We start from the raw sequence: 27,416 nt of genomic DNA, 5'->3' as shown, positions 1-27,416 counted from the left end.
AAGGAGAATTAGTTTAACAATCAAGAAAGTCTTACACTGAACTTGTGGTACGTGTAGCGTATAAACAAGTTTAAGAGGACTCTGAAATGCAAATGGTCACTCACTCAAGACGTTGCCATTGGGAAAACAGATTTGTTTTACAATAGTATGGGGCTACGCGGAAATTTTACCGAAAATGTCTCTTACCTCAGACTTCAATACCCCTTTTAATAGCTATTCGCGTGAAAATTTGAGAAGGTTAAGTTAGGAGGGAAAGAGTAAAGTTTACAAGGGGAGTCATTATCGGTGCCACAATCAAACTTACGCTTGCAGTTCACTGTAATCTTACAATATCGACTTGATATTACTAGATCTGCTAGCGATCACAAATTCGTCTTACTTGACACAGACTTAATCAGTAGCAGCAATAATCAAAGGCGCATAAATCACTTTTTTCTTGTTGAGTTTGGTGACCATACGTAACTACACAGACTATATGGCAGTTTACAAGCTGAAGCTGTTGAATCAGGACGTAATCCCTTCTCGAACAGTACGAAGACTTTAAAGGTTAAGAGAAGACACCCACCTACTTTCCAGACCAGAAACCGAACAATAAGGAGCAGAAACGAACACGATATCAATGAAAACGACTCCATAATTTGTAATCATCCAAAAGTCTGTTTACCACGGTTTCCGACGGAGGAATAAACAAGGAAGTATGCATAAAAAATTAACATTCTTACCAATGCCTTAAATGGACTCTTGCCTCAGCTTATGCATATCTCAAGAGTATGTCATAGCATAAGCTATGAAATGTCCTTACTGCAACCATACCGGAAGTAGTGGTAAATAAACGAAATATCACATCCTGTCTCTTGCATAAACTAGTAACGTTAAATAATAAAAATCATGTTATTTCCTGGACTTAAAAAGTAAATTTTGAAAAATGTTTGGCCATAAAACTAGACGGTCCAATTTTTCCGTACCGTGAAATAATTTATTCGCGAACTACTATCCCTTTCATATCAGTATTAATCGAAACCAAATAACATATTTTGTTAATTATGATTCGCCATGAATAAATACGACAATTTACAGTTAAACATGATCTTTATTACACGAGTAGCATTGTCCAGTCGCTGTTATAACTTGGTTGGGTCAATCACATCCTCAGGGCGATGGCTTTGTAAGAGGGTCTCCAATAAGTTTTTCGGGATCCGGGTTGGGCTTATTTGAAGGCTGGGATCCGAGAATTTAGAGAAAGAAGGGAGCGAGATGCGGGATTGTTAATATGAGCGGGACACGGGAATCGGCGATTTTTGTTAAATCCCGTTGGAAAAACGACTAAAACGTCTTCTTCTAAGCAAGTGATTCTTCAGATGCATTCCATTTGGAATTTTCCCTTAATTTTGTAAGACACGATCGGAGGTTTTGCAAAAATTGTTTTCAGCAAGGGCTGATAGTATATCAGACTCCAATGCTCCATCAGAATTCGTTTTAAATTTTTAACTGCTGGGTGGTATGTTGTGACGAAAGGCAATAAACGTTCGTGACCTTTTGGCTCTCGTGTGTCCTGCCTAGAATAAAGGAATCATGTGTACTATAGGTGGCCTCGGTCGACATATCGGCCTATACATCGGCCGATATATCGGTCGACTGTCGACCGACTATAGGTCGACTATCGGTCGACAGTCGACCGATATATCGGCCGACAGTTGACCGATAAATGTTTCGACCGATCTAGTCTTAAACCATCGATACTCGACCGATACATGACCTACACTTGACCGATACTTGACCGATACACGACCGATACTTGACCGATACACGACCGATACTTGACCGATACATGACCGATACTTGACCGATAGTCGGTCGACTGTCGACCGATAGTCGACCGATAGTCGATCTATAGTCGGTCGACCGAGGCCACGTATAGTACACATGATCAGGGTGTCTACAAAACGAAGAGCGAAGACCGAAGACCGAAGACCGAAGACCGAAAAACGAAGACCCTAATTTTTTTGCCCGAATAAGGCACGGACAGTTAAAAAACTAACCCAAAGCGTTCCTCAGCACAAACCGATGTGAACTTAACTGGGGTCTTCGTTTTGTAGAAAAGCCCCCCTAAATCTACAAAACGAAGACCCTTGCTAAAACGCTTTGCCAGACCCCTGGGAAGGAAGAATCTATTATACGTTGCCGATTTCAACCGCGCGCAACAAAAAGGGGTGCATCAGTTGTCTAGACTGATGCGGTTTTAAATCGCAAAGGAGGCCAGCTTAGGGGGTGCAGGACTTGTACAGCATTAAAGTATTTTTGTAACACGAGGTATTTCACAATTTCTAGCTGATCTTAAGCTTCCCATTATGTAGTAATTTTACAGCATGTAGGAAATATTCAGTACTCTGCTTTATACTAGGAAAGTTACTAGAGATAGAAGCATTCACAATTTGTAGTGGCAGCAGCAACATTGGCTATTAGCCTGGCAATTTTACTTATTCTCTAAAAGGCAAAGGGAGTGAAATAAATATTTGAACTAACGTCATGGTTGATAATTTATGCCGTTCAGTAGCATAGCGTGATGATGCGACAATTTTAAAGACTTGGCTGTGACCTAATAGCAAAATGATTTAGTCTTAGGATAGGTGATAGAAAGCACATATTGTTTTTTTTTTTTTTTTTTTTTTTGTGGGGGCGGCTAAAACAGTTCAAACGTTTCAGTGTATCAGTCAAAAAATAGGCCTGATTGTGTCAGAAAGCAGCTTCGGTTGTGATGGATCGCCAACTTTGTGACAATACTACGCCATACAAAAACACTTTGTCAGACGCCAATTGACGCGAAATCAAGGGGGTCTTCGTTTTGCAGAAAAGCCCCCCTGAATCTACAAAACGAAGACCCTTACTTAAACGCTTTGTCAGACGCCAATTGACGCGAAATCAAGGGGGTCTTCGTTTTGTAGAAAAGACCCCTTGAATCTACAAAACGAAGACCCTTACTTAAATGCTTTGTCAGGACGCCAATTGACGCAAAATCAAGGGGGTCTTCGTTTTGTAGAAAAGACCCCCTGAATCTACAAAACGAAGACCCTTACTAAAACGCTTTGTCAGACGCCAATAGACGAAGACCCTCACTTAAACGCTTTGTCAGACGCCAATAGACGCGAAATCAAGGGGGTCTTCGTTTTGCAGAAAAGACCCCCTGAATCTACAAAACGAAGACCCTCACTTAAACGCTTTGTCAGACGCCAATTGACGCGAAATCAAGGGGGTCTTTGTTTTGAAGAAAAGACCCCCTAAATCTACAAAACGAAGACCCTTACTAAAACGCTTTGTCAGACGCTAATTGACGCGAAATCAAGGGGTCTTCGTTTTGTAGAAAAGACCCCCTGAATCTACAAAACGAAGACTCCACCAAAGTGGACTTAACTTGTTGGCGGGACTAAGGAACTATTTTAACGCTGGAGATTAGCCAGTAGGGCTCGGCAGCGATAGAGGAGCCGTTCAAGCTACTTCAGAAGGTGGGAATGTGACAAATGTCACATTTGTCGACGATTATCGTTGAAGGTGCGAACATACGCGGACGAATAATGACTGGAAATATATGAAAATCATATATGTGCACTGCGGCGAAGAAATAAGATACAAGCGATCCTCACAGCTATGAACACTACTGAACCAGTAGTTGAAATGAGACCTGAAAAAAATTCAGGCTCGAACGGGATTTGAACCCATGACCTCTGCGATACCAGTGCAGTGCTCTACTAACTGAGCTATTGAATTGAGAAAAAGGAGTTCTTATTGTATTAATTTTCGACTTAATTTTCGGGTTTACTCTACATGTGCCTTGTTAGCCAAAAAAAGGGTCAGAAAGTAATAATTAACTCGCCAGTTTAATTATTTGCAGTCATTTAACTGACAACTGATAAATGACCGAAATTTTAACTGACAAGTGATATTTGTACCCCCATCCAGACCCTCTTTTTGTGAGACAAACCAATTTCTGAAGTTCAAACGAATCGGACAAAGAGCATGAAAACACAGCGCTGAAAAATTACCAAGACCAAACTAACTTCATTTTACCCTTAAGTCTGTTTGAATCACATATTTGTCGTCCGTAATTTAATTCCCAGATGTTTGACGGGTTCTCACATGACAATATTGTTAAAATCAAATCTCTGCGTCAGACTTGAGGTTATTTGCACCTTCAAGGGCCGAAAAAAATCGTTTTTTTTCTTATTAGACTAAACCGAATTCAAACGTTCAACCTAACGTTACCATGCAAAAAATTTTTCCAAAATCATTAAAGGGACCCAAGTTATTTACAACAACCTATTTTAATTAAAAGTTAATAAATCAGGAGAGTGTCATCATCTCGGACCTAAGCGAATCACCTGAGGGAATTTTCCTGGCATCCGCTCATGTTGGGGCTCGATTTTCATGTTATTTTCATCACTTTGTTCACATCACAAGTGAAAACTCTTTGTTTATGGTAAAACCTTTGCTCGTGAAAAAATCAAAAGCGGAAGAAAGTCCTTAGTGAAAAAAAGAGGAAAAAACAGGTACAAAGAGGAAAGAAAGAGCACGATTCTGTTAAGAAAAGAAAAAAATTGCTTTGTGAAAGCGACTGGTACTGGCGGAGCTCCACTCTGGCGTCCAGATTTCGAACAAAATTCGCCAGACATGATGTTAAACGAGGTTTTCTTTTCTTTATGCAAGTAACAGCCTTGATACAAAAACGTAAACAGTAGCCTCGAGTCGTAATTTTGAAAGCTGTATATCGATCGTTGTCTGGTTCCTCACCACGTTTTTCGGTTTTTCCATTTTTGCCACGGGTTTTTCCCTTGCCTTTGGCAACTTTGCTCATTATTGTGTCGTCCAACTAAACGCTCAACTGAGCGATCGAGATGGAAAAAAATAAGCCAGGAGGTTCTGATGTCTTTTTAGTTTGTGGTTTCAGGAGGCGAGATAACAATAGGGAGTTCAAGCAAATCACTTCGGCTGGCGATGCTACAGCTATCGTGGTTGAGGAACGTCGCCGTTGCCCGCCAAAATTCAACTTTAAGCAACGCGAAGTACAAATAGTACGGCTGAGAGATTTTAAAACTATTAAGCGCAGTTTTCGTACGTTTAAAAACTCTAAATGATCTCGATCAAAGAAACAAGGGATTTTATTTTACTTTGCTATGATCAAGGCATTGTTAACGACAAAGAACTCCTGGTTTTCTACGAACAGTACAAGTCTCCAAGCTTAGACCTACCGTACAGTTCATATCCACTCTTCGATCTAGACGATATGGAAGGTGATGAATGCCTTGCGGAATTTCGAGTGAAGAAGAGAGATATAACTGCACTCGCACAGGCACTCTAAATCTCAGACTGGATTAACGGTAATCAGCGAAGCAAAGCCGAGGGCACAGAAGCCCTTTGTATACTGCTAAAACGCTTTGCTTACCCTTGCCGGTACAGTTATATGGTACCACGCTTCGCTCGTCCTGTCCCTGTTTTGAGCATGGTAACCAACGAAGTGCTTGATTACATCTATACAGTCCATAGCCATGGAATTATCAATTGGAATCCTGCAGTGTTGAACCCAACAGCACTGCAAACCTATGCCCAAGTTATCTCATAAAGAGGGTCACCGTTGCAGAACCGTTTTGGTTTTGTTGACGGAACAGTTAGGCCTATTGCGAGGCCTGATAATTATCTGGGAATTGTCTACAACGGTAACGAACGAGTGCATGCTCTAAAGTTTCAGTCTCTAGCTCTACCAAATGGGATAATTGGACACCTGTATGGCCCCGTTGGTACTTCTGTTATTGAAGTTTCCCTTACATGTTAAACGTGGTAGTCAGTGGCAGATCCAGATGTTAAAGAAAGGGGGGGCTGGGTCTAAGGAGGGTGGAGCCCACCCCTAATACTGGACAAAAGCGTAAGTCTAAAGATAAGTATTGTTTTCACTTGAGCATTCTTGTTGCTTGAATAATGCAGGGAATAGGATGCATGGTTGGGGGTGAGAGTATTCTGTAAAATACGGGAATCTAATTTTTCGCTAAGTACTAACATACGTTATCTTCAGATAATAAACATGATATTTTTCAAGTTTTCCTGGAGGGAAGAAGGCATGATGCGGGAATGCTTCGGGATTCTCAGCTTCTGCAGAGTTTACAAATGTTTCCTTTCGATCTTCATGGGCAGCCAATATGTATCTATGGGGACCCTGCCTATTTCTTGAGGATCCATTTGCAAGCACTAGTTCACAATCGTGAAAATTTCAATTTTTTCCAAGTGCTTCTTTTGAAGCCGTTCCATCCTTTCTATAAGGACAGTTTAAAGGAGTTTCATAACACAATATACCCACACATACATGATACGTTGTTAAAGATGAGAAGCAGAAGCTATAAATCTACCAAGGTACGCAAACCGTTATGTACGTTAGTCCGAAGAATGGAGATACCACAGAGTGACTCAGAGCACTGCTTCGACGATAAGATTTCCACCGTAGGAAGACTCAAAGGAGAACGTACTGTGAAGCTGTTTTACTAAAACGTACCAAATTGGGCAAGCTTAACATGCAGCACTTGTTTAGCATGAAGGAGGGCAGAAATCTGTTGATATTTTTCCGGATTACCAAGAATCTGCTGAAGTGGACTCCGTTGCGAAAGTCGGGAAATCGAAACTCGCAGTAAGTACTGGATTTGAGGTTTGGAGAGACTATAAAATTTAGCCCAGAAATCCTATCCGATATCCACGCATGCTGTGGCACTATGCACTGCGAGTTTTACAAGAAAAAAAGTCGGGAGAATGAGAACGATTTGAATGTCTGAAGAACCAGTCAACAGTTGTGAAGTCCTGTTTATCATTATCTGCCATGTCAAATTATTGTCAGGGTGTGTATGTAAGGCGTTGAGGTGATGGCGAACCAATTAATCTCCACAGGATAGCTATACAAACTGAAGAGAGAGTCGAGAGTCGAGAATGTGGCGTAAAAACCGTGCGCCGTGCTTTTTACTTCCGAACGATGAACCTGCACATGGATCTCAAACGATGAATTTTACAATGTTCTTACATATCTCGCAAATTTCAATTTCAATACGACGGATGCAAAATTGGATTATTGTTTTTGGTGGATTCGTTAGCACATTTTAAAATAAAATACATGTTTTGTGTAAAACACTTATATAAATCTATAACGCTAGGGGGAAAAATTCGAGTTGCAGCTTTTAAACTCGTTAACACAAAGTCGTTTGTCTTTCCAAGACTAAAAGCTTAAAAAAACATCTATAAAGATATGAAAGCTGCGATTTGCCTCGCTTCGCTGTTAAACAGCTTGTTTTGAAAAGTTGCTTAATCAGCAAGAAATGTGGGTTCATGTGAAAGATATAAGGAGAGTAAGAGATGTCATAGGGCTGCAATATTCATTACTCCATCCTTTCCAGTATAGTAACTCAGTCGCTCACATGGCAAGATCGTCAACATTAACATAGAGTCGATCATCGTAATCTTTTAAGTTTATCAGTCTCTGTAAAAAAAAAAAGATGAAAGAAAATATGAAAAAGGGGTATAAATTATATTATCCTTGAAAGAGAGGTTATTGCTGATACAATTTATTTTAGATAGAAAAGTTTTAAATTGATTGTCGAAAAACCAACCAACCCTAACCCTAGAGAGACTAAACCAAAAGTATTCACAACCATCAATCAGAACAAAGGTCAACATGAACATTAACCAATGACAACTCAAAGTAGAATCAAGCAACCTCCTTACGGCGCGGAAAAAAGTGTATGATTAAGCTGGGATTGATTTTAGTTTTCATTTTAGATTTCCACTTTCGAAACTCAATTGAAAGCTGTTCCAATAGCGAGATAAATTGAAACCGCAAACTACACTTCGATTCCTTCATGGTGACGCCGTTATCAAGTTAAGTTGATGGTGGTAGATTCTAACAATCCAACTTTCAAAAGAAAAAAACATAGAGAGACGCTCTTTGCAAATCTACAATCCTACCTTGTGCTGGTTTTCCATTTCTTTGAGTTCGTTCCTCAAATTTTTAAAAGATGGTCTCAAGTTAAGGTCATCTTTCCAACATTTTGTCATTACGTCATACCTAAAGGGATGTCAAAGAAAAAAGCTTTATTAAAAACGGTTGGACCTATCCTTGATGAACAAGATTTTTAGTTTAAGAATACCATCTTTTTGTAAAAAAGGAGAAAAGATTTAAACAACCGCGATTAACTCGAAATGGTACACTCGAACAAAAGCAGGACAAATACTACTGTGCGATAAAAGCCATCAGGAAAACAACAACAACACGATAATAACATACAACTTATCATCCACATGTTGTGGTTTAGGCATTCTGTATCCCTCTTGAAGTAAGTTTGCAATTTTTCTTCCATCCATCCTTGGATAAGGTGAACCACCTGAATAGAGCAGGTAAAGTTAATATACTCTAAAATGAAAGGCTCTACGGATGTATTTCCATTAGTAATTTTTTCCGGCTAAGGCCAGCCAATTCTACTGAGACTGGTACACCCTGCTTACTTCATGACTTCGTGTCCTCCCGATTCATACAATCAAAAGAGCATCTTATGTGTTAAGTGTATCGGATGCTTTCACTGGAAATGTGTGAACTGGAAATCAATGGTCAGTGACTGGTTGTGCGATAAATGCATAATGGCGGCTTTGCCTTTTTACAAATGTCCTGATGCTGAGATACTCGACGACGTCACAGAATTCACTCGGGATGCTGCATTATCAAGTCCATCTGATGATGCTCACCCTCTTCGTAATAAAACCTCACATTTCAAGATTATGCATCTTGATACACAAGCCTTAGCGTCCACTTTTAACGAGTTTCTACTACCTGTCAACAGTTTTCCGCAGTTAGATATTATCGCCGTCAGCGAACCCTGGTTGAGAGACCAGCCACAATTACTACAATACGTATCGATACCTGGCTTTCCAACTGAGTTTAGAAACAGGAAAGGCTTGAAAAGATGAGATGTCGGCGCCTACATCAAAGACAATATAGAATATAAGCGCCGACGTGACATAGAGAACTCCTGTCCAGAGATGGAACACCTGGTTAGAGACTCCCGGCCGAAGCAAGTACAGCAAAGCGTTGGTAGGGGTGATTTATAATTCTGAACGTATTCTAAATCCATTTAGCTGGTTAGATTGCTTCGAGAGTTTGCCAGGTCATCTCACGGTGTCGTGGGATGGCATACTCATCCTTACTGTTGATGTCAATATCGACATGCTTAGTCCTCTCCACTACCTTACAAAAAAGGTAGCACACCATCCTTGACGTCTTTGGATTAACGCAAGTAGTGACGCATCCAACAAGAATTTCAAAGACAACAAAAACTCTTATAGATCACCTCAACACAAGCTACCCACAGAAGGTAACGGACACAGGTATAGTACCTTGTTCCATTATAAATGATCACGACGCCATCTACACTTGCATCAATGTCTGTTTGCCCCGCTTTTAACCGCAGTTTAAACATATACAGGATATGAAAAACTTCAAAGAGGAGTCTTTTGTAGAGGATTTCTCTACGCCTCCCATGTCCATCATATCATGTTCGGACGATCCAGACGAACAATTAAAGACCCTCAACTCCCTGATTCTAGAATGCATAGAAAGACACGCCCCGTTAAAAAGGATACGTGCTACTAGGCCACCAGCGCCTTGGATGAAATGTCCCAACATTAGAGACCTACAAAAGGAGAGAGACACTACCAGATATGAGGTCCACAATACCCCTTCTAATACAAAGAGGGACTAATTTCGTTCAGTAAGGAACAAACTAAAAGCTGCTATCTGAACTGCCCGTAAAGCTTTTACTGAGGTAGCGCTTTACTCAAATAAGTCAAGTGAAGCATGAAAGGTCATCCACAGAATTCTAAAGCCTAGCCCAAAGCCTTTGCGCTTCAACCCTGATAAGCTGAATGGTCATTTCGTGTCTACAGCGCAAATAACTCCTAACGTAAATGCTGACTGGACCGATCGAAATTCTCCCCGATGATTCGGATGAGCATACTCGATTCCACATTTCTCCTGTTACTAGAGAAGAGGTATTCAAAGCGATTAAAACCTTAAGGTCCGATTGTTCCACGGGAGCTGATCAGATACCAACTACATTCGTAAAGTTAGTGGCTGACAACTTGGCGGGCCCCTTTACTAGGATCATTAACGGTTGTATAACTGAAGCATACTTCCCAAAGCTTTGTAAGATCGCCAGAGTGTCGCCTATACCCAAGGTAGACAGCCCAACGACCAATGACGAACTAAGACCAATCTCGATATTACCGGTGTTGTTTAAGGTGTTCGAAAGGTTGGTCGGCTGGCAGATGTCTGAGTTTGCAAATAGCGCCTCTCGTCTTCATGATAACATCTCCAGTTTCCGTAAAGGGCACTCTACCACTAATATAAAGCGCGCTATGAAAAGGAAAGAGGTCACCTTGATGGTTCTCGCCAATTTTTCTAAGGCTTTTGATATGGTCTGTTTCAAGACGACGCTAAAGAAATTCTACAAACTTGGCTTCTCCAAAAACTATTTAAAATGGCTCCTTAGCTATTTATCTGGTCGAACACAATTCGTATAAATTGATGACACTAAATCACACCTCAAATTGTCACGGTTTGGAATACCTCAAGGATCGATCCTCAGGCCGATAATCTTCAATTTGTATATATCAGACCTCCGAGACAACATCGATCTATCTACATTTTGTGCTCAATACGCTGATGACACATCCCTCTACACCCACTGTGCAGTAAGGGAATTGGAATCAACGACGTGCGATTTAAACGAATCCCTTACCAAACTTGGATCATGGTCTAAGGACTCTAACCTTGCCTTGAACCCTAATAAGACCAAATTCATGGTTCTCTTCACCCAGCAAACGTAATCCCACCACAAATTAGCAGATCGCGCACTTAAACTTACTGTTAGAGACAACTCTCTTGAGCGCGTCGAATCTACAAAGTTGCTCGGGGTTGACATCCACAGTAACCTCAAATGGGACAACCATATCAAACATTTAGCTGCTTCATGTTATGGTACCTTAGCCACGCTTAAAAAAAATCAAGAACTTTACTAATTATAGGTTAAGAAAGCATCTTTCCGAATCGTTAGTTCTATCACGCTTAGACTTTAGTGACATTGCATTTTAACCGCTCAGTGAAAATCTGCTCAAAACGCTTCAGCATATTCAGTTTTCCGCTGCCGGCTTTGTCACGGGTCACCATTTGAACTCTGTGAATACTCTATTTAAATTAGGCTAGTTACCAATGAGTGAACGTCTGGGCTTAAAGAAGTACACAAAGCCCTGTATGATGAACATTGACCCAGGAATCTGAGGCTTGAAGCTGTGCAACACCGTAGATGCTTACGTTCCAGCGAAACTATTAACCTTAAAATACCACTAAAGTCAGGCACATTTCAAGACTGAGCTGCTAAGCGTTTTAACTCCCTCCCAGCTGCAGTGAAATCCTGCCCGGACTTTAACACCTTTTCAAAAGAAACTCATAAAATTTTAAAAGCTGCTGTAGATATTTCGTAGAGATACGCATGTGTATATTATTATAAGTAATCCTGATCTATAGCATTTTTTTAAAAATTTTATTGTAATACCCAATTTTATGTTTGCATAACAGATGTAGAGCCATTTTACCCATGGAAATGCTGTTAATAAACTGTTATTATTATTACAATTACTGGATTGTTCATCCGCCTAGAAACTTACCAATCGTGAAAATCTCATAAAGGAGGACTCCGTAACTCCACCTGTAAAACAAACGGGATAAATGTTAGGAAGTAACATTTCTTCCCTGGAAAAATTATAATCAAAACATCTTAGGTGGCGAAGGGAAGGGGGAATGGGGTGGGGAGAGACACAGTGAACAGGTCATAGGAGTTCATCCCTGGTCACTACCTTTAATACAATGCGAAAATGATTATAACCATTCCTTACTGTGATGACCTCACACCAGCAAAATAAAAAGGCCAAAATGCAATAGTAACCAAATAACTTTTAGCAGACTTGAAAACAGTTCATACAAAACCATTCTCATTAAACCTAATTGCAGTGTTCATGACTTCCTTATACTAACACATCACTCTTGGTAGAATATTTTCCATAAAGCAGCGCTTCAATTGCAGTCCATTTTACAGGGAGACGCCCCTAAATAAGAAGCAAAAATACAAGGAGTTGCCGTAGTCCTTAAAAAGTACTAATGCTCCAAATGGCAAGCACATTGTAATGAGAGTTCCTAAAAACTGAACAGGATTTACTGAGCCTATTTTCGTTAAGCAGTCACGCAAGTAAAGCGTATTCAGCCACATAATCCAAGGTTTACGACAACTTGTCTTTTCTTAAATCCTTCATACCCTGGTTTTTCTTTCGTAAATATTGTCCTCTTGCACATCTCTGGCCATTCCAAAGTCCGTCACTTTGCACGTTTCCCCTTCTCCAACTAACACATTACGAGCTGCAAGATCTCTATGAATAACCTTAAACAAAGAGAGAAAGTTTCTTTTGGAAAACACCTTTTAACGAGTCGAGAGACTTTGAGGTGACTCATCTGATATCCGATAGACAATGAGTCTACGATTCAATGGAAAGCGAGGTATACTGAGTAACAAATGAGGCCTTATCTACAAGGATGTCATTCAGAGAATAATTACATCACTTACTGGTATTGATGACAAATAGGACATTCCATCAGCGATTTGCCAAGCAAACTTCATCAGCTGCTGTGCGGTCAGATTTGTTTGTGGTTTGATATCCGGGTCTTTGCAGTAAGTATCATTTAATCCACGACTCTTTCTCAGGTAACCCAGCAGATCCCCAAAAGGAACATATTCGATCAGCACGAACAGTGGCTCTAGGGAGACAAAAAAAGTTCCACAAATACTCGATTAGAAGCCGCAGAAAAAAAGCAAGATTACCAACTTACATCGTCCTCCGATAAACGCCGCAGACACTTGGAAGGGTACAATGTTTATTCAACGGTAATAAGCAAATAAAATGTCTACTACCGTACAATTCGACGTTATTCCCAATGCTTGTGAATAAGCAAAGTAACCATACGTTTCTAAACTCGGAAAATCAATTTTAAAGGGGTAAGATGTCGATGCCTCTGAATTGACACGGTATCAAACTTTTGTTTCAGGCAGGTCATGTTTATCTTCAAGACCTTCTACCGGAAAGATTCCCACCCTCGCAGAGTATTCACATCTGACCAGTTCATACCTGCAACATGCGCGCAAACCTTATGCACGCAGTTTACGTCTCAGCCCATTTTTGGTCCACCAGTAAACTTTGCTAGTCTTAGATTTCACTTATTGATTGTATACGCTGCTTTTTAGCAGACAGTATAGAACTGTGACTACTTCTTTGCTGTCAAATAAACCCCATCCAGACCTTACACGTGCACACAAGAATAGAATATACTCAAGCTTTACGTGTCGGTCATTGGATTTTCCGAAAAGTTGACATGAATGGAAATAATGGGTATTGGAGTGACGAGGAAAATTAAATGGAAAAAGGCCTCCTCGAAAACAATAAAAACATAATAAACTCCGCAATGATCAATCGAGTAAATGAGGTATCCTAACAGTGGCATTCTATATATTGATTTCAAGACGGCTACTTCGACATAAACTAACAAGGCCGCGCCTACCCCTGGGTGTGAGGCACACGAAAAGTACGCTGTCTACTTTACGTGCCCCTCACTTCCAGAGGTGTGCGCGGGGTGCTTACATTTCTGATTTTTTTTTTTTATTTACTCGAAAAAGGAAAGAGTAATCGCAATCTACTTTTACCCAAAGATCGCTTTTACAGGTTACCCGTCATTTCGTACCAAGCCCACTAGATTCGTACTCAGTCAGTTAAGTTGTTTCGTACCCATACTGATAAAGTATGTTTGATATGTTAAGCATGATTAAAGTAAGGTCGGTCTTTTATTTCAAATAGCAATATTCCCTGCGTTAAATAAGTTTTCTTTCCGGGGCATCCATTTTCATATACGCGACTAGCTAATGTTGTTTTTTTTTCTTTTGTTAGAATAAGCGAATTCATTACCTGTAATTCCAAGGGGAGGAAAAAAATTAGACTTACACCAGTTGTTATTGTTAACAAAGTGACAAGTGCAAACAACAGACTGTTCGATTTAAAAAAATCCCACTAACCTAGCGCTAGGCAATAATCTAGTTGTTTATGTCAAGGAGGTCACAAGTACATACAACAGAATTTTGCTTGAATCTTACTCGCTTGACTCTTCTTGCTTGTTGTACGCAAAAACGGAGATCTGTTCACGCACTCGCGCGTGAAGTATTTCTAGTACAAAGCGACTCACATTGGGTACGAATGGACAAAGTTTGGTTACAAACGACTCTGTACGAAATGGCCGTGTGTACTAAGTGACTGGACACCATTTTAGAGAGTAAACTGTGGAGTACTGTATTCAATAAGCGCCCCTCCTCGAATTTGTTTTTTTTTTCTCAAGAAGCACCCTTATTCTAATAAGCAGTCACATTCCAATGAGCGTCCCTCTTCTGTTTCAGCGATAGCACTGTTCGAGTACATGTGCATTGAGATCAACAATTGTTCACCTTCGTTTAAAATGTTCACATGTAGGTCCATTACAAAAACAGTGGCCTTCGTCTCAGTCTCTAAACTATTATGTCCATGTGATTGCACAGTTCCTTCAAACGAATGAAATGTTTGCCGCGATTTCTATTATTGGCTCTTAGATAGGAACAAGCCCGTTTTCCATTTTTTAAAATCCTTTTCAAATGAACATCAAATCTTTGTTTTGCACATTCTGCTGGTTATTAAAAAAAACAAGCGCCCTGTCCCCGATTACCACCTTTTTTCAAGTAAGCACCCTCCCCTTGCCTACCAAAAGTAAATAAGCGCCTTGGGTGCCACATCGCATCATTACGGTATTGTATACAAATTAAGAGCAAATATATCTTAAGGTAAACACCAACATACCAAGAAAAACAAAACTTATCTATACTTTAAAACCTGATTTTGTTTCACATTAACTATAGCTGATGATAAACATTTCAGTATTTACCAGACTTGGTAACGCATCCCAAGACTTTGATAACGTGAGGATGAGGTTTAAGTTGTTTCATCAATTCAAGTTCAGACAGCAAATCCTTTCTCTCTGATTCAGAAGCGTTTTCTGCAACAGAATTTCCGATCAATCATCGTCGAATAACACTTCAAGTGAATCACGACCATATCATTCAACGGTACCATTATATCGATAAAACGTAGAAAGATGGATAAATCAGTGGATAGATCAACATATAGACAGACTGATAGATACAAAGATAGATAGACAGACAGACTGACTGACAGACAGAGAGATAGATAAATAGTCGGATAGATAGATAGATAGATAGATAGATATCATGCGACTCTACCATACACCATATTTAGGGTGCTTTTCTTCGTCAACGTAAAGTGGTGAGGCTCTTAAATGCAACCATAATTTAAGGGGATATTTACATTACATCTTAAAATTTCATCGCTACATCAAGTAGAACAAGCTTCAAGCTATGGACATAACTGTGTACTAGTCATATAGAATGTAATTACTCTAAACAAGAGCTTGGATATTATGCAGAAGCATATAATGAAAATCACTATAAAACAATATAAAACCAAACGGAACAATTTGGAGAGACTTCCAAGTCAGTCCAAAGACCAAGTAGAACATGACTTTATTTCTTGGTACCTTTCAACATTTTAACTGCTACGAGCATCTTCTTGGCTCTTCCCTGTAAGTTAACGGCTGTTGCCTTAGCAACCTGACCAAAAGCACCTTTTCCAATGATCTGCTTTATCGTCACGTGTTCTCTGGGGATCTCCCAAGAGCGTGTGTATGGATTAAGAGAAGCGTACTCGCTGATTTTTTCAGCACTGAGTGGACTAGCATCTGCCACCATTTGTGAACGAATTCTGTCATTCAATGCCATGTAATGGCTTTGAGAAGGTTTTGGCAATTCGACTGCAATCTTAGAGACAAAGCTGCTTTCAATTTAAGAAAAGATCAGAAAATACCTAAGTTACTATGAAACTATTTCAAATCTTCAAATCAGCTGTCTTATGAAAAATAAACCATTATTTACTCGGACTTATTTGACATGAATAATTTACTTAAAATCTGTAAGGAGGACAACTTTCCAGGCTCGAGTAAACTGTCAGTTAAAGTGGGAGGACTATCAGTACAGACAGCAATATAAAAACAAAACGCACCTAACACTACAGGAAATTGTATCTATATATGAAAGTATAAGATTTCATTGCATGACCTACATTAGTACTTCCTCTTGTTTCATTACTTGAATTTCCAAATGTTCTGAAACAGCAAATCAAAGATATCACAAAACAAACCAAATTCTCTCTAACTGTAAAATCTTAAATAACGAAAAAACTTTCCAGGCAGCTTAGTCCAGTAAGAAAAGCAACTGGAAAGCGGATAAAGGCTCGGCTACAGTCAGACTCTATGAGCAGAGCAGCCTTGTCTTATATGTATTTGTTTTAACGGAATTTTTTTTCAATTTTAATAACCACAGAGTGTTTCGCATGCTCTGAATTCAATTTTCATTTCCCCCAGTTACAAGCAGATGAGAAAAGGATCATGTGCTCAGATTGCTTTCCTGCGACCAAAATAAAAAGCATCTAAATATACTGTAAAGGAAAACAGTGTCACGATCAGTCAGATTTTTTTAATCACTTTATGGTTACAGACCAAAACTGATGGGCAACATCTAGAAAACTTGTAATTAGGCCTGAACTAGGTGGCAATCCTGCATGAAGCAGTTATGTAGATATCAATATACATCTATATCTATATCTGTCTCTCTATCTAGCTATATTAATATATATACTATACATTCATACATACACATATTTATATGTATATATAAATGTATGTATTTGTGTATATATATATAAATAAAATAATAAACTTAATAGTTAATGCTGTTCCTTTTTTTTTTTAGTTTTTCTACAGATCCTTAAAATGTTGGTCATTGAACAAGTGACAAACATTAAATTAATTGTCCAAAAGTGTACAGTGTATCTCTGCTGCACAGGAGTACCTTAAAGTTAGTGGTCATTGGATCAATCATAAACATTCACATGAAAAACAATGTAGATGTTAAAAATTGTCAGAACAATCGAATCATAAACGAACAACCCAAGTAGACAGCTACATTTTGATAAAAAAACTCTCACCTTCTAGTCCTTGCCACCTCTTTGGTAGGGAAAGAAACAAAACAAGGAAACATAAAAAGCAAAGTGAATCAAAACAATTAAAACAGTCAGCATCGAGCAAAAATTATTGCTATCGCAAAGTAAAGTCTGTTTGATGCACATCAAGTTGAGTCTTAAAGGGTACAACATCAAGCCAGGTCTTTTAACAATAACTAGCTAGCCACAAAATAAGTAACAGCAAAACAAATTATTAGTTTACAATACATTACTCGCTCAAAAATTAATATAAATGCAGCAAGTAATGAGCTGAAGATTGTACGTAGCCTTAGAAAAAAGGAAAAATATTAGAGATGTTTTTCTAGGATGCCAAAACTAGTGTTCATTTGAGAGCATAACATATATGCAACACTTACCTTCAGTGCCTCCCGTGTTTTGCCTATTTTTCGTGCAAGTCCACCAAACTAATATTCCAGCAATAGCCAGTGCAGCAACTGATCCAAACACTGCACCAACAATAACACCTATAGTACCTGGAAAGCGCGATAAACTTCAGATAATTTTTTCAATGATCTGATCATAAAGGATCTGCCTCTGCATTCTTGTTATGGTCAGGAAACCTTTGATATTCAATCACAACTCAATTTATCTTCTTCCCACAATTTTGTTTCACAATTCACATAAGGAACTTAACAGGCTGCAATGTATATGTACTTGTTCAGAAAAAGATAGAGGATACAAATTATGCACGTGTAAGTTTAAAAGAAATACCCATTAATTAATATTGAATATCCTTCCCTCTTTACAAGCTTTTAAACCACAACTTTCAATTGTTTACTCATGGAAAAAATAAGATAGAGGCACCCACTTCTCAATCCACAAACCTGTACATAAAATCGGGCACAATCAGATCTCACCTTTTTCTGTAGCCAGGGTTAGTCGCATAGACAAAATGACACAGAAGAAAAGAAAACCAAGACTACATTCTGTCATTATTACCAGTATTTAAAGCTCATTAAAAGTAAAGCTGCAAAATTGTTCCCTGAACCAAAGATGGAAGAGTACTAAGTATGTAACACAAGCAAAATTGTGTCTTTGGACTCAAAAAGTAAAGCTTGATTCAGTTGGACAGGAATCGCTTTTTAATTCTTATTTTCAGGAAACTAAAAGTCATAGGTGTCTAGAGGGTACAAAATCAGATCAAATTACTCATTGCTCAACAATTACAAAGTTCAGCATTTGTCACAAAAGGATGCTTTACCTGTTTTTGTTCCAGTTGGAAGCTCTGAAAATTCTACAAAAAATACATGATTAATTTGAGGAAAACAAGCATGGCTGCTATTTGTTTGGACTCATGCGGGCCACACATTATTTTTCTACTAACCATCTCAAAAATAAAAGAAAAATGTAAATGAACCATGTTCTAAAACTACTGAACAAAAGTTAATTTAGGTAAATAAAAAGCATGAGATATTGGGAAACACACTAACCATTTCTTGCGTGTTTGCATTGAAATCAAAAGTAAACTTGACGAAATGCACATCAAAAGTGCACACACATAATACAGACACGGTCCTACTAGTGCTCAAGTTGGGGCTGGTTGTGGTTGTTATTGTTATCATTACCATTGTACACCAAGTTTTCAGATCTCTGTTCAAACCTGCTACAGTACCAATTTGAGTAACTTTCAAAAACTTTATTTCACACCACAAAAAATGTGCTCACAACCTAGTGCAGGGCAAGGACATTCATCAAGTGGTGATGTGGCACCTCCACCTGTTGGTTCCATATCAGGTCTTTTCCCTTTAATGGCACCGACACTGAACTCTCCCAGCTTTCCATCTTTCACAGCATCATTAAGTATTAGGATAACATCTTGTTCCTTTGTAGTGGAGATGAATTTCAATGCAAGATCAGCAATGATACTTCCACACCTTAGGACAGACATTAACTGAGAGTTAGAGTGACATGAAATGGACACAAAATGGCAAATAATAAAATTTTTAAATTTAAATATTTGGAAGCAAGATAAACTGGCAATCATCTAAATCCCATTAACTCCCATACCTCACACTTATCGACTGCACTCCTTTATAGCCAGGTTTATCAGCAAAAGCCTCCTCAAGCTGCAAGTAAGCATTTCAATCAGGTGTCTTAAAATATTACTGACTATATATCACACATAAGAATAAGTCAAATATTATGTATTAAATTGAACATGGTTGTTTTGATGAGAATCAGCTGAGAATCAGTCTCTGAGTATTAATCAGTTGTTCCTTTAAGGTGCTTCTTCAGTGAATGATTGTTCTTCTTCTCGTCACTTGCTTCCTATTTTTATTTGGAAAAAAAGCACCAGGCCTCTTATTGCCCTGAATACAGGCCACGAGCAAACACTATATAAGTTATAATAAACACACAATAATAAGAAGATTGTGGCAAGCTTTTCGAGTTCAAGATTTGATGGAACTCTGACAGACTGCATGCAGTCTAGGAATTCAAGAGACACTGTAGACTTAAATGACATATTATTCTTGACACACTCTCCACCAGCCAAATTTCCTTTTAATTATTATACAGCTAGCACATCAGTCTTTGACCCTGAAGTAAACAACACTCTGTGACAACTATAATTATCAATTTAACAGATCAAGTGAAGCTCAACACATGCACACAGTTTATGTGAGAAAAAAAATCCCTCCTAATAAGGATTGGTTGTATTTTCCATCTATACATGTTTCACTTGTGATGACAATAGTTATGTTAATCACATTTCCTCCAATGTCTGTGAAGTAAGAGAAAAATCATCACTAAAAGATTTACTCAATCTTTTTATTGCTACAGGTAATCTGTTTGAAGACCAGGGTTCTGTAAAACTTTAGGACTGTTCTAAGGTTACATGTATAGTTAACCTCAGAGATGATTGAGATGTCTGTTGCTTTCAGTAAGTGGCTTGTAACAAGAACAACTGGGGTTTCTGTCATAGCCTACATGATCCTGGGCACTAGTCAACTTCTTGGCATATTTCTCATTGGTGGGCTGCGTTGATTACGTGTCAAATGACAAATTGTGTTGTTGTCCTTTTTTTCCTAGTGTGAACAAGAGCAACAGTCTGGCAAATTTTTTGAAAAGTTCTTATCATAAAGTAAAACAATTGAGGGGAAAAGTCAGTTGCTCATATCAAATTGATCTTTTGCTTTCAAATTCAAGTGCATGGCATTGAAGAAAATATAGAGAGGCAGCAAGGTGTCAATTGGCTTCTCTTGCTTTAATGAAAACATTGTAAAATTGATGCACACTGTAAAATACATAGGTCTTAAGTACTTCAGCTTACAATAACTAAAAGATGAAAGAACTAAATGCATTTTCCAAAAAAATGCCCATCCCATACAATTACAATTTTTCCTGTACCTTGTCAGAAGCCCTGACTACAGCTTTTTCCCCAACTTTTGATACTCATCCCTATGTAAGCCATCTGAAGCTTAAATTACTGCACTGCTTTCTTTGCATTTTACATGTAATAAAATAATTAATGTATTACATGCAGGGTTGTCAAAAAGATTTGAAGTAGTAGGAGAATGTAAGAAAGTAGGCGGCACTGGGGGCCAAAGGCCCCACACTAGGTGGGGCCTAGGCGGGTTACAGGCAGCACCCCATTGTGCGGGGTACAGGCAGCACCCCATTGGGGGTCCAGGGGGCAAAGCCCCTGGAGCAAAGCGAATGTAGGGTTTTTCCACCAGCTGAAATTGCCTCTCCTTGAAGCAATTTTTATATGTTTGCACTATTCTAACTGGCAACGGTTAACATTCCTTTTACCTCTCTAAGAAGATTTAATCATTTTTATTAGTGAGTTCAAAAAAACAATTTAATAGTCACTTCTCACATGTGACATACAGCACAAATTTTTTCGCGAAGGAAGAAAATTTGGAGTACCAGTGCTTTCCTTCAAAGTGTACAGTCAGTGTAGAATTGTAAGAGACTACTGGCTCCAAACAGGACTCTATCTTCTTTCGATTTTTCCTATGACTCAAAAATACCGTTGCCATCTTGCCATCAGTACAACTTGAAATCTTTATCGTATTTTGACCATGAGAAATTATTTGACATGTGTGCGGTTGCTTATCAAAACAACGGTGAATTGCAGAAGTGTATTAAAGTGCAAATGACTCAGAAAGCGCTAGTTCAAAATTACTTCCCATTTAGTTTTTAAATGAGATACCAAATTAGTATCAAGCATCAGCCAATTCAAGAAAGTCAGAAAACAAACTAATCCAATTAGCACTCAGAAAACAACAGGCAACCATTTTGCATCTAGTCGTGTCGGCGGGCATCGAATACATCTAATGAAAATCATTGAGAAGCGTTCCAACATGCAAAACACTACAGTACTTCTGATTCTTGTTTTGCTGCGTTTTCTTTTCTTCTTAAGTAGATTCAAAACCTTTCTTTTTTCCTTCAGTTTCTTTCTTTTTTTTGGTTCTTTTTACCGACAAACTGTAGCCAGTGCAACTGAAAAAGTAGCCCGTGATATTGCCGGTCACCAGCACTTTTTGACAACCCTGTACATGTACATTGTAATTATTTAAAGAAAAGGGAGAGTTATCCACCAAGACAAAGTAAAAGCACTGTTTGGGCTTTTACAACCAGACAGGCTAACTGACCCCTGGCTCAACTCTGAGAACCCAATCAAAATGTCATGTTCAACTTGGTACAGTATTGTGCAAAAGTAATGCATGTACATGTATGAAGATACGACATAATTGTATAGTGACTATATGCAAGACTATAATGGAACTTACAAACACTGGCTGTTCTTTTATCATTTCCAAGTAAATTGGCCACTCTGCAGGTATAGTTGGCATCATTAAGAACTTGTGAAATATGAAGAGTATTCTTGTCACAACCTTGTTCTGAGTCACAGGGTATCCAAGTGTAAGTAGGTGGAGGGTTTCCTTCTGCTTGACAGTTAAGAGTTACACTTTGTTGTACATCCACAAAATATTCAGTCTTAAATTTAAGAATCTTGGGTGGATCTGTGCATCAATTTAGAAAATAAAAATCATATTAAAAAAACAGTATCTACACAAATGTGCACCAAGTAATATATGTCACCAATGGAAAGTGCCTATCTGTTTAGCACCATGGTTAAAATTTTTTCAATGCATACTCACAAGTGACATTCACATGAACTGTTTGGCTATCCACTTCACCAAAACCATTATATGCTGCACAGTTGAAAGTTCCCGAATCATTCCTGCTAACTTTTTTTATAGTCAGCACCTTTCCTTCTTGAAACACACTATTTCCATGATTCCCTGTCTTCTCTTTCATCCAGGTGATGTTTGCTTCTGGTTTACCGGATGCTTCGCATGTTAACTGCAAGTTGCCACCTTCAAGAATAGTTTGTTCACCTCTAATTTGATGGATTTTTGCTGGAACTAACAGCAGACAAATAATCACAAGTTGAGCCCATATTTCAATTCTGTTGATCTGATTGTTTTCTGCATAGTCAAGGTCTTCATGGTGTTGTTGGAAATGAAAACCACTTAAGTGAAAAAGATGTCTTAACTTTATTGCCAACTTACATTCTGTAAGTCTGATATTATAAATCACTGTTTCTTTGAGCAACATACTGTAACTAAAACTTTTGGGTGACATGACATTGCACCAAATGAATTTTGGGCATCTTGACCACTTACTGTGTATCTAATGAGCGCTTTCCACCCAAATTTAAGAGACAGACATTGCATTGGTGAGTCCATATTGTTATGTTTAGACACTTTTTGAAGAGCAGATAACAGACAGTTGTGATATATGGAGCCTACTCCAACTGGTCATCTGAAAAATCAAGAGTGCCTCAGGGTCTAACCCTGGACCCATCTTGTTCTTCACTTATGTCAATGAAACACCGAACATTGTTACATCTTAAATTAATTTGTTCACAGATGAAACAGCATTTATTGTGAACTAAGCTATGACAACACATCAGTGCTGCAGTCGGACCTGAGCTCTTTAAATAACTGGACAAGGGGTTAGCAAGTTAAATTTAACCGCCAAAAATGCCAAGTCATGAGAATCACCCACAAGAAGGATAAAAGTAAACAACAGTACCATCACTACAAAATGTAAAGTTAAAATCTGTCAACTTCAACTAGGAACTACGTGCCATTGTGTAGAGATATTTATCCTGGTCAGTTCACTTGGATGTGTCAGTGAACAAGGATTACAAATTCTAAGCCTACTGAAGCTGTTACAGTTAGCAGCAGAAACAGAGAAATCTTCTCAGAGCTTTATCATAAAATCACTTGTAAGACTTGTTGTAGAATATGCATGTCCAGTACAGTCACCCTTCTAGATTAAAGAAAAACTACATGTAGCAATAGAAAACGTACAATGAAGAGCATCAAAAATAGCTCTTGGTCAAAACCCACACACAATGTCATATAAAGAGAGAACCAAATTATTGGGTTGGAGCACACTTGAGTGCTGAAGAGAGTATTCCCTTAAGAAAAATGTTGTAAGTCAGTCAAGTTAAATTGCCTTGCCTCTCATGACTATTTCAAGTACAAAATTGCCTTGCCTCTCATGACTATTTCAAGTACAGTTAACACGTGTCATAACACATTCTGCAGCATACACCTTTATTGATATCTGATGGGCTATACCAGCAACTAAACTACTCGCTACATCTAGTTACTAGGTCAGCTTTTGTAGGTACAGTTGAGGATCTAGAACGTTCCATAACATTACAACAGAGTCTATTTATATATTGATTTAGGGATGACTCAGCATGACACACCTACTTCTAGAACATTCTTGAAGGTCACACTAAAGGTGCGACTTCAGTCACACACCAAGATAACATATGTGTTAAAGTTATTCCTTCTCTCCTGAGAAAGAATTCAGTATTTGGTAAAGAAGTAGTTGTGTTTCAGGTCCTTATCACATTTAGCAAGGATTTATATACTGCAATACATGATAAATTACATGTGACTTGTATTTCTGAGTTCCAAGTGGTGAGATATTATTATACAAAAACGTTTGTTTCATTCATTGAATCCCCAATTTTCAAGCTTTACGAAAAATGTCAATGCTACTCTGAGCCAAATCCACCCTCTGAGTAAAGTATGTTGTTATTCACCCCAGGTTAAATTTACCTGGAGTAAAGTTTACCATGAGGAAGGATTTCTTTACTGCAATACATGATAAATTACATGTGACTTGTATTTCTGAGTTCTAAATGGTGAGATATCATTATACAGAAACATTTGTTTCTTTCATGGAATCCCCAATTTCCAAGCTTTTCAAAGAACTCCAATGCTACACTTAACCAAATCCTCCCTCCGAGTAGAGTATGTTGTTATTCACCACGGGTTAAGTTTACCCAGGGTAAAGTTTACCACGAGTAAAGTTTACATGGAGTAAAGTAAACATGGAGTGAAGTAAATGTGGAGTAGAGTTTACCAGGAGAAAAGTTTCTCTGAAGAATTTTGCAAGTCCAGCAGGAGTAAAGTTTTTCATGTGTAAAGTTTACTTGATACTGAAGAGGGAGTAACTGCAGAATACCCTGCCACATAGCCCTGTTATAAAAATACTTGATCTACAGAAAAAATTTCTTTTGTTCTCAAGTGGAAGCATGATGTGAGCATGCTATCAACTAATTGTCCTTAAAATCACATGGAGAGTCACATTTTGGCTAATTGTGGGAAAAAGATTAAAGAAAGAAACAGATGCTTGTCACGATTTGGCTTACAAACTTTAAGCACTGCTGAGAATTTATGATAGCAAGGCTAAGAAGAACATAAAAAATAGCATCAAACCATTTCATTTGCCTCTCTCTCACTCATCAACAATGTAAAATTTATGTGAGATGGTTTCTAATCTTCAGCCTACAATCTAAAAATAAAAAAATCACCATAAAATATCACAAAGTTTATCCTAAAAAGAAGGAATTCCCCAATTATGTTATCAAAAAAAGTACAATAAGATTTACTCAGTTTCCATTTATAAAATAGTCACTTCATGTAAAATTTGTGTAATCCTCCACAATTATACCCAAACAATCACACAATTTGATTTTCTTCCTCACACGTACCCTGAGAAAGGCACTGCTGACTGTTTACATAGAGTCAACATGAACCATGATGCACATTCTCTTGTGCAGTATACTCAAACAGTACGAATACTTACATGGTTAAGAGAAGACACCCACCTACTTTCCAGACGAGAAAGCGAACAATAAGGAACAGAAACGAACACCATATCACTGAAAACGACTTCATAATTTGTAATCATCCAAAAGTCTGTTTACCACGGTTTCCGACGGAGGAATAAACAAGGAAGTATGCATGAAAAATCCACATTCTTACCATAGTTAATCATAGTCCCCTCGATTAACTATGTTCTTACCAATGCCTTAAATGGACTCAGGCCACAGCTTATGCATAAATCTTAGGGTACGTTATAGAATGAGCTATGAAATGTCCTTCCTACTACCATACCGGAAATAGTGGTATACAGCTATTTCAATTTACGTTGTCGGATCAAAGCCTCAAGCCTACAAGACAAGACCGAAGGGGAATATGGGATCTTAATGAATAATTATCTGTTCTTGTTGCTCTTTGTTAAGACGCGCAAGGCAATACTAATTGTATTTTCAGCCTCCATGTCCATGTCGCGCCGACAACCCCTACAAAGCCTAAAATTAATTCTAATCTACCCATACCGCCTTTCGGTCTTGTCCCGTACCCTTGAAGCTTTGATCCGACAACGTAAATTGAAATAGCTGTATAACCGAAATATCACATCCTGTCTCTTGTAACAACTAGTAACGTTAAATAATAAAAATCCCGTTATTTCCTGAACTAAAAAAATAAATTTTTTAAAAATGTTTGGCCATAAAACTAGACCGTCCAATTTTTACGGGCCATGAAATAATTTATTCGTGAACTACTATCACTGTCATATCAATAATAATCGAAATTGCTAATATTATCATTCGCCGAGAATAAATATGACAATTTACAGTAAAACATCAGCTTTATTACAAGGGTAGAATTGTCCAGTCGCCTGTATAATTTGGTTGGGTCAATCAAATTCTCAGGGCGCGGGCTTTGTAAGAGGGTCCCCAATAGGTTTTCCGGGATCCGGGATTGGGCTTAGTTGAAGGGCGGGATCCGAGAATTTTAGAGAAAGAGGGGAGCGAGATGCGGGATTGTTAATATGAGCGGAACACGGGAATCGGAGATTTTGAGGGGCGGGACACGGGAAATAATCACCTTAAGGAACCGAGAACCGGGAAGTCCGTTGACGCGAATTCATAAAGTCTAAAAAAGCCTAACCTCCCATGCAGTCGTTTTCAGGGGATCGCGTTTCACTTCTACCCACACAACGCGAAAGTCAAATTCAGTCCCATAAAAACGCCTGCGTGAGAGGCTAAAAAAAGCAGCACAAAGGGTTACATTTTTATCCAAGCACCAGCTAGGTACACAGCCTTTGCACTTTGTTTTGTTTTCTTCGCGACCTCTCGGTGATATCTGGACATTCTTAGTCTTGCCCTGTCCTGTATTAGTGACCTTTGATTTCTTGGTGACCGACCAATTTATTAATCGGTGCTGAGGCAGGAGTCCTATCTGCGCAACCCCACTAAGTCTGCATGAAGCTGCTCACCATCAAACCTTCCAAGGCCCACGGTCCAGACAACGTGCCGTGTCGCATTGTTAAAGAGTTCGCATACGAACTGGCTGAACCTATCACCACCATCTTTAACACATCACTTCGATCTGGTATTGTACCAGTAATCTGAAAAGAATCTCATACAATACCCATCCCAAAAATACAACCACCTATGGATGAGGGAGACTTCAGACCTATCTCGTTGACTCCCTGTCTGTCCAAAGTTCTTGAGGATTTCGTGGTCACATGGTTAATTGACGATGTCAAAGACAAAATTGACCCAGATCAGTTGGGATGTCTGAAGGGAACCTCACCAACGTACTGTTTACTCGACATGATTCACACCTGGCTTGCGTATCTCGACTCACCCGGAAAAAATCTCCGCCTTTGCTTTCTTGATTTCTCTAAAGCTTTCGATCGCATTGGGTACAATGTACTATTAGAGAAGCTTCTCGACTTAAGCGTCCATACATATTTAATACCGTGGATTATTAGCTTTCTGACTAACCGCTGACAAA

The 27,416-nt window shown here is 38.7% G+C and overlaps 2 protein-coding genes and 1 pseudogene across 8 annotated transcripts in view; 1 reads left to right on the top strand and 2 right to left on the bottom strand.

The window, feature by feature from the left end:
- The window catches only part of LOC131777669 (fibroblast growth factor receptor 2-like), a 45,017-nt gene extending 19,243 nt beyond the window's left edge, over window positions 1-25,774 (bottom strand). For 3 of the 5 annotated variants that reach the window (XR_010717878.1, XM_066168337.1, XM_066168339.1), the window contains exon 1: window positions 566-715. Coding sequence is in view for 3 of the 5 variants with exons in the window: in XM_066168337.1 (XP_066024434.1) it covers window positions 566-635 (70 nt within the window). In the remaining 2 variants the exon portion in view is untranslated. Of the gene's footprint in view, window positions 1-35; window positions 70-565; window positions 716-25,435 lie in introns of those variants that run through there. The other 2 variants (XM_066168338.1, XM_066168340.1) reach the window with 2 other exon arrangements.
- On the top strand, window positions 5,123-6,525 carry LOC136281583 (uncharacterized; annotated as a pseudogene).
- Window positions 6,900-22,234, bottom strand: LOC136276812 (proto-oncogene tyrosine-protein kinase receptor Ret-like). Of its 3 annotated transcripts, XM_066168355.1 has the most exons (17): window positions 22,023-22,041; window positions 20,136-20,312; window positions 19,294-19,352; window positions 18,955-19,160; window positions 18,488-18,520; window positions 17,643-17,759; window positions 17,251-17,269; window positions 16,327-16,369; window positions 15,746-16,025; window positions 15,077-15,187; window positions 12,687-12,877; window positions 12,381-12,503; window positions 12,104-12,174; window positions 11,737-11,777; window positions 8,306-8,402; window positions 7,987-8,086; window positions 6,900-7,501 (listed from the first exon to the last, which is right to left on the bottom strand). In XM_066168355.1, exons 2-17 carry the CDS (start codon window positions 20,205-20,207, stop codon window positions 7,436-7,438), a joined length of 1,629 nt encoding a protein of 542 aa, XP_066024452.1. In that variant the 5' UTR covers window positions 20,208-20,312; window positions 22,023-22,041; the 3' UTR covers window positions 6,900-7,435. The 3 variants fall into 3 exon arrangements, with proteins under 3 accessions (XP_066024452.1, XP_066024454.1, XP_066024453.1); XM_066168357.1 differs by having other exon boundaries at window positions 18,997-19,160; window positions 20,136-22,164; XM_066168356.1 differs by lacking the exon at window positions 20,136-20,312 and having other exon boundaries at window positions 6,901-7,501; window positions 22,023-22,234.
- Window positions 25,775-27,416: the final 1,642 nt, after the last annotated feature.

Source organism: Pocillopora verrucosa, chromosome 6 (assembly GCF_036669915.1).
Source record: "Pocillopora verrucosa isolate sample1 chromosome 6, ASM3666991v2, whole genome shotgun sequence".
NCBI lineage: Eukaryota > Metazoa > Cnidaria > Anthozoa > Scleractinia > Pocilloporidae > Pocillopora > Pocillopora verrucosa.
This window is presented reverse-complemented; position numbering and strand designations above follow the sequence as displayed.